Source organism: Phaseolus vulgaris, chromosome 3 (assembly GCF_051622355.1).
Source record: "Phaseolus vulgaris cultivar YP4 chromosome 3, ASM5162235v1, whole genome shotgun sequence".
Taxonomy (NCBI): domain Eukaryota; kingdom Viridiplantae; phylum Streptophyta; class Magnoliopsida; order Fabales; family Fabaceae; genus Phaseolus; species Phaseolus vulgaris.
The window spans coordinates 32,280,101-32,288,091 of NC_143500.1; the positions used below are offsets into that span (position 1 = coordinate 32,280,101).

The following is a 7,991-nucleotide window of genomic DNA, read 5'->3' on the forward strand; positions in this document are numbered from 1 at the left end:
ATGCAACTCTGCATATGGGATTTCTTCAAGAATAAAGAAATCTAAAGTATTCAACGTTGTAGAAAAAGATAGAAGAAAACAAATGGAGAACTGGAATATGATCATTGTTGTCTCAACTGCAGTGCAGGAATTATAATAACCTATTATGACGACGTGAGCGTTAGTGTGGTTTGCTATTTATGTAGATGCGTAACAATGAATATAAATATATATACTCCTCTGAGTTGCTTGAACGATGAATGTATTCTAGCGAAGAATCACTTCAGATTGTATTGATAATATTAATAGTTCTATTTATTTGACTCGGTAATACATTTGCATCAATACATCGTTCGGCAACAATATTTGATTGCTACAAGCAACATTACAAAATGTAACAAAAAAAACCTCGAAATTCTCAATCATGATTCTTCAGCTGGTGGCACCTCACTCAGATCTAGTCCCTCTTCGGGCAAGTCTGAAGTAAATTGTCCCAGGATCCCATCACCGGTGAGAGTCAATCCACTCTGCGAAACAAAATGGAATAATGAGTGACATAGAGAGGTCCATGAAATGCGCATCTATCATTATCTCTAGTATGTATGGATGCTATAGGAAGATACCAAATCCCAAGATAAATTTCTAGTGGCAGGAATCAGATATATGTTCGCATCTCACGTCAGGTAAAAGTGCATGAGAAACATGTCTGAAGTAGCAAATTCCTTTTTTATGCAAATGCACTATGACATTCCTTTCCTTGTCTAGTAAGATCCATTTTTAAATAATTTTATTCTAGTCATTTCAGAAACTGCAATAATTTTCAGCTGCAGAAAGAACCTGACTTTGCTATGTTTTTCAATATTAGTCCCACTTTAATCATTCGCTGTTTCTCCCTTTTTATTCAGATTCAGAATTTAGAAGAAATAATAAACCCATAGATACCTCAGGCTGGAACCTAAGCATGTCAGCACGAGCCATAGCTTCTGCTTGGGCTATTCTCTGTCTGAACGTTTGAGCCATGTCCTCGGCCTATATAACAAAAGAAGTTCAGAATTGTGTGAGTGACTTCCCCTTCAAAAATGCCAAAGCTAATGAAAATGGATTTAAATAGATTTAAAGCATGTAACACAAATCGAAGAAAAAGCTTAGAAATTGGTGTATGCACTTAACTTAATTCTAGAATTGGGTGAAAATTGTCTTCCTTTTAACAATTAGAATTCTCCAACTCCCACTTAGGTTGAGAATTGAATGGATGAAAGCTATTTTAAGTGTAAAATTTGCATGATCCAATAATGGCCGAATAGTTTAGAGTACAGTTTTACTCCAATAGCTAAGACGAACCTATCCCAATTAATTCTGTATCTGTATCTGCAACCTCAGTTACAGGTAGTTAGATTTTTTACTGCTCTTGCTCTGACAAAACAGCTATAAGCTGCTGAGTCTACTGGTTCATTTTACAGAATATTTTCACATTAGAGTCTCTCTCAATTTCAACAGATAACAGATGGTCAAATAGGTCTAAAAAATTACTAAGATAAATTTTGATACTATTTTAGAATTTGCATTTAGGCTTAACTCAATCTCAAAATCTAACATAGAGAGTAAGGGTTATCTACTTGTATGTGTGTGTATAAATGATCTCCAACAACTAAAATAAACAACGAAACCTCTATTTTAAGCTTCCTATATGATGTCAAACTATGGCATTAGATAGCTAAAAGTGGAAATAAATGGAGTTTTTAATTGAAGCATTTGAAATCACACGTTATAATTTACGTATGTAATGAGTAAAAGGTTCAAGAAGCTTGTTCATAACATACCTTCTCAAAAACAAGCTTTGGATTGCGGATCATGTCTCCAGGTGTGGGCTCTAACTTCTTAGTGGAAAGACTTACTCGACCTCTCTCACGGTCATGACTTAAGATCATCACCTAAACAAATTGTAAAAGTTTAATGTCCAATCTTGCCAAAAATCTCCATTACTCACTATAGTTTTTACCTTTAATATGTCACCAGGTTGAAGAACAGTTGAGATATCGGTTACACGGTCATGACTGATCTGACTAACGTGAAGGAGGCCATTAATTCCACCAATGTCAATGAAGGCACCATATGGCTTCAGACTTTGAACAGAACCAGTAACCACTGAACCAATTCCTAGCTGTGCCTGGTTGCCAGCAATGGCCTTGCGATTACTGAGAACAAGTCTAGATTGTTCCTCATCCACCTCCACAAACTTAAGGGGAAGCTCCCTTTCAAGAAGCTCTTCTACATTTGAGTTCTGATAAGATAATAAATGAGAAGAATTTGAGCTGTTTGATAAAGGTATAAAAAATTTAAACCCATTGTCACGGAAGCTAAATGAAAGAAAGAAATGCAAAACTGATCTAATTTATAACTTGTAGAAGCAAACAAGTTCTGAAGAAAAATGCATGACCCAATTTCAACTTCAATGAGAATATAAGAAGTTTTCTTTTAACTGTTTACATGGAGTGTTAGTAAATGTTTTACACTAACAATGTGCACTTATTCATGGATACAACACACAAAATGATATAGGTTTTAACTTGTAGAAAGAAGCAAAAAAGTTTCGAAGAAAAACGCATGACTCAATTTGGACTTCAATGAGAATACAGGAAGTTATATTTTAACTGTCTATATGGAATGTTATCAAATGTTCTGCACTTATTCACTGATAAGATATTTTGAACTGTCACATGGCATACAGCAAGCTTAAACCTGGAGTGAGTCCATAAATGTGAATACAGCTAAAGTCAAGAGCTAACCGTTGACAATTGTGACAATGGAACAAACCCTCTAAGCCCTTCCAATTCAGCCACCACTCCACCTTTGTTCACCCCCACAATCTGTTAATACAATAATCTTATCAAAATAACCCTATTGCTTGAGTTAGGATAGGAGTAACTGAAGTCAGCGTAGTTTGGTAGTAAGACAAACCCACCTTACCCTTCACAGAAGCATCTTCTGCCTGAAGTTGCCTACAACGTTCCCATGCAAGATCATACTGAATCGACCTTAAACTCAAGATCAAGCTATCATCCGCTTGATTCTCACCAATGATCAAAAACTCCTCTCTCAACCCAGCCACAATGCCCGCTTCTTGCACGTGCTTAATCCTGCGGATGCTCGCTTCCTGTAGTGGCAAATACGCCGAGGACTTTGCAGTGATGTCAACAACTGCTCCATTGTTATCCGTGTAGAACACAGTACCTTTAACCTGAGTGAAACACGTAACCCAATGTTTATTAAAAAGATGATCTTTCTTAGTTTGACGATGACCCAATTGAAAATTGAATGGAAAAGAAGAAGAAGGAGTGCAGCAGTGACCTTGGATCCAACTTCAGAATCAAAGTCATACTTCTCGAGAGCGGCAGTGAAGTCTTCAAGGGTGAAGGAGACACCTTCCATGGGAGCAGTGCGGCATCTCTCGTAGGCTTCTTCGAAGAGCTTCTTGAGCTTGGTTCTCTCTTTGTTCTGTGCGTTGGATAGTGCTACTGAGTTAACAATGGGAGTTGAAGAGCGCCTGTGGTTGTGGCGATGTTGGGTGAAAAGGGATGGTTGGGAGAGGGGAGAAGAAGAGAGTGGAGAGCACTTGAGAGCGGTGAACTGAAGAGCAAGAGAAGCCATCTGTGTGGTGCCATTGCCACAGATAATGTCTCATTCTTATCATCACTCAAACCATTCCTCTCACTTTGACAAACAGGATAACGTTTCAGATCTAACTCTTTCTTAATTCTTTTTCATCATCTTTTCCTTAATTAATATTACACCAATTTTACTTTATTACATCACATTGCTTATGCAAATGTTTACAACTTACCAACCAAGAGAATAATTAAACATAAAACTTATCAATTTTATTCCTAAATAATTTTAAATACTTCAATACATTTTTCATAGTCAACCTAAATATATAGCTACAAATTAATTATACCAACATGGATATAAAATAATAAGCTTATAATAATACTTATGTAAATTTAGCTGGCTACCCAAATTATTTTCAACATTTCAATTTAGTAGACATAGATTTTATGCTGAAATATCATTTAATAAATTATTTAATTCATTAAATAAATATACTAATAAAGTTATAAAGTAATAGATATGTACATTTATAAAAAATTTGCACATCCTCACTCCCTTGGGTCCAAGTCTTCAAGGCGATGAGGACATTGGAAATGAGGTTTTGGCGACCAATAAACAGGAAAGTCATCCAACAAGGTCAGATCGCCAACAGAAGGGCGGACTTTTATGAAACATGTTTTGAAGTTTTTATATAAAGATTGAAAAGAGGAAAACAAGCTTCTCCCTAACACGTTATTCAATGATGCCCACAACTGTATACTAGAATTTTTAAATTCAAAAAAAATAAAAGAATACATCTATGGTTGGGGGTATACCAAACTGAGAACACAAAATAACAAATGTTTAGATAAATGCCCAATTGTTCGGATGCAGCTAGGTAGAAGCAACGTTGAGTTCGGTCAACAACTCCTTCTCGAAAATGGAAAGAGGAAGACATAGTTTAATCTTGGTGAAAATTGTTGTATAGAAAAGGCAAAAGGGGCCTTTAGGATCAGAGGATTCATCACATCATATGGGTTCACTCTCCCCACATGCAACTACCTAAATTAGATACTAGTGCGTTTTGCTCAAACAGCCAGACTCCCTCAACTCCCTTATTTTTAAATGGGTAGTAAATGCACAGGTTTTTCTACGGAGTTCTTTTTTAGCCCAAGGGTAGGCGAAAACATAATTCTTCTCTAAAAATTTAACACATACAAACAACAAAAATACAGAAGAACAACTCAGCAAAGAGGATGACGAAGGTAATATAGCAAACCCAACAATCCAGAAACAACAGATCCCAAAGAGAGTATAAGTCAAAGTAAGAATGACTCAAGTAAAAAAGACGAAATGAGTTTCACATACCTGATAATCAATTAGCAAAGGAAACGAAGGGGCACTATCGAGGAGGTGTTTTTTTTCTCATTTCTGATGTTGATTAAGGCACAAAAGAAAGTACAAAGGAGAATAAATGTTCACTTATTTTCAAAATAAGAAGTGGAAGCGTCAGAATACTCCTGATAGTGTCACGTGTACACATCGTGTTTTCTTTAATATAATCGTCTCATCAAAGGGTGCTTTGAAACCCGTGCACCACCAACCTTCCGTACCAACGTCTTGTCATCCTAAAACACTAACAAACATCTTCGTCTCGCTCTACTCGGCTTGAGGCTAGGGGGTTGTGTACCATTTGATATGCTCGACCCACAATTCGAGCACTCATATCCTTGCCCCAATAATATGAGCAATAGGTATTAGTACACTCCTTTCGAGCCCAATAATTTAAAGTCGACCCAAAACACGAATAAGTCAAATGGCTCCAGAAGAAGGTCGGCCTTTGGTAAATAATTAACATGCTTCAGAAACAATAAACAAAAATAACATTAACATTATAACTTATTCAATTAGTCGTTTCAACAAAAAGGTAAGACTCAGTCAGATGTTACTCTGCAAAATCTAGAACCCCAAATACAGGGGAGCATATTAACCAATTAATTATGTAGTTACCAACTCTTGAAACAGGACTGACGAGTGTTATAAAAGGGCCCTAAGACCCTGAGCAAAGGGTAAACATTATTCCATACAATATACACTACACTCATACATTTTATGCTCTCACGGACTTGATCATCGAAGTCTTGTCAACAGGTGGAACTCTCCTCACTTTGAATTTCAAACATCTCAAAGCGACAATAGTAGAAAAGAAAAGTTAGCTTAAAGTTCACCACTTAGACCCGATCCAGGTCCGTCGACGAGAACAAATACCTTACATTATATAAGCTCATTTTTTTGGAGAAATAAAAGTATTGTATAATACTTTTGCCATTTTCATGAAGTATGATGTTATTTAATTTTACATATTTCTCATTGAGACAAAAGTTATAATTAATAATTAAGGTGTAGTTTTTTTCTACTTAAGAGCGTTTAAGCATCAAAATTAAATTGTGACTTGATCCATGAGGCATCATTGGATAATTGATGACCTACAACAATCTATGTATATTACTAAATTTGTCAAGGATGAATATACCCTCCTTTAAAAGATAAGAAATATTATTCTTTCTTTCTTATTTAAGAGAATAACACTTCAATAGTCACAATTTGTTTGTGACTTGACTCATCATACCCTTATCTATAAACCTTACCTCTCTTAAAAAATGAAATCTTATATTTCCTTAATGTTTATTATATGAAAATATACTTTTTATTATATGTTTCAAGAGAATAGAATTTCATATACATGCATATTATATATATATATATATATATCCATTCAATAATTTGAACTTTGGCATGTCTACATTGTGATATTGATGTTTATGGTATAAAATGCAAAGTAAAACATTTTATTTGAAAAATAGTATAAATTTATCTTATTTGGAATTCCAGATGAATGAGTATGATGAACTAGGAAAACAACAAAACCCATCTTAGATTAGTCTTTTTATTTTTCAAAAGTTGAAATATAATGACACCACTAGCTTAATATGATTAATTAACAAATTGGTTCCATATATATTTTCTATGACATATACATCAATATCTTTTTACGTCATGCGTTCAAATAGATATGAATCAATATATTCAAAGTTTTCTCAATATAATCATTATAAATGATAAGTTATTCAGATTTCAATCGATACTACCTCATTTTTTTTCATATATATATTTGACAAATAATGTATTGTGTTTCTAAAATGGTTTGGGAAAACAAAATATATGCTCAAATGACACGTTTGGAGACGGAAAAAAGAAGAAGGAAGAAACAGTTAAAGGATGATGTTTCTTATTTTCTCCAAAATTTTGAAGTTAAAGAGTAGACACTATTACAAGTTGGCTTTTATCAGAGGAATAAAGGTAGAGGTTGAAGATATTGTTAGATATGAAGTCAGGACCAATTGGGTTGGGCTGATTAGGCACCATGTTTAGTGGGTGGGCTTAATCATTATGTTCCTTTTATAATCTCTATTTAAAGAGATCATTGTACTTGTAATTGGTGTGCAACAGGACATAATGAAAACCTAATAGTTGTCTGTGTTGATGTAGGTTGCAGTTGGCGACCGAACCACGTTAAATCTTGTGTCGTTTATTTTTCTGCAGTTGATTCGTGATTGTGTGTTGCTTCCGCGTGCGTTTTTCCCATCAAGTGGTATCAAGAGCTTTGGTTCGTTTACACACTAGAGATTCGATTAGCATAAATTAATCGATGAGACATGAAAATTGCGACTGCAGTAGCGTCCCAAAGTTAGGGTTTTGCAGAGATGGCAACAACATCCCAAAGCTAGGGTTTCATAGAGGCGACGACAGCGTCCCAAAGCTAGGGTTTCGCAGGGGCTGAAGCAGCATTCCAAGGCTTAGGGTTTCACAACGGTGCAAGGAGGAGGCTCCCATATCTGCTTCACAACAGTGGTGACCAGCGACGGTGGTGGTGCAGAGCGTCAGTGCAGTGGGGACTGCGACCAGGTCTGTTGGTGAGTGATTTTGGGTGGTGCAATTTTTGTGTTCTTGATTTAAAAAAAAAAATTGCCAATATCTGAAATTAGTTGTACCGAGTATCTCGTCTAGTCATTTGAGATGGCAGAAGAAGGGAGGTTCCGAATTGAAAATTCGATGGTACAAATTTCAATTGGTGGAAAATGAAAATTGAGGATATGCGAGTTCAGTTACTGAGCACATCAATATGATCTTAGCCAGACTTACGTCAGTGGGCATTAAGTTCGATGATGAAGTTCAAACTTTACTACTGTTATTGTCTTTGCCTGACAGTTGGTCCGGAACGGTTACAACAGTTACCAGTTCAGAGGGATCCGATGGATTCACTTTTGAGAATATTCGTGATCTCATTCTTGGCGAGGATGTCAGAAGAAGGAGTTCTGGGGAATTATCTAGTGAATCGCTATATGTCATCAGAGGTAAGAAAA

General features: G+C 35.7%; 1 protein-coding gene across 1 annotated transcript; it reads right to left on the reverse strand.

Annotated features, from left to right (window-relative positions):
- Positions 1-242: 242 nt before the first annotated feature.
- On the reverse strand, positions 243-3,751 carry RPS1 (ribosomal protein S1). Its single transcript, XM_068607473.2, has 7 exons — positions 3,328-3,751; positions 2,942-3,217; positions 2,766-2,846; positions 1,979-2,260; positions 1,800-1,910; positions 922-1,008; positions 243-506 (listed from the first exon to the last, which is right to left on the reverse strand). The coding sequence occupies exons 1-7, from the start codon at positions 3,625-3,627 to the stop codon at positions 402-404; spliced, it is 1,242 nt and encodes a 413-aa protein (XP_068463574.1). The 5' UTR covers positions 3,628-3,751; the 3' UTR covers positions 243-401.
- Positions 3,752-7,991: the final 4,240 nt, after the last annotated feature.

What these genes read in the sequence shown, in the direction of transcription:
- RPS1 (XM_068607473.2), bottom strand. Translation starts at nt 3,627, where the DNA reads ATGGCTTCTCTTGCTCTTCAGTTCACCGCTCTCAAGTGCTCTCCACTC. An exon ending in ATTCTGAAGTTGGATCCAAG is followed by an intron (nt 3,218 to 3,327) that starts GTCACTGCTGCA and finishes TGTTTCACTCAG; the next exon opens with GTTAAAGGTACTGTGTTCTA. An exon ending in CAAAGCTTGTTTTTGAGAAG is followed by an intron (nt 1,009 to 1,799) that starts GTATGTTATGAA and finishes TTTGTTATATAG; the next exon opens with GCCGAGGACATGGCTCAAAC.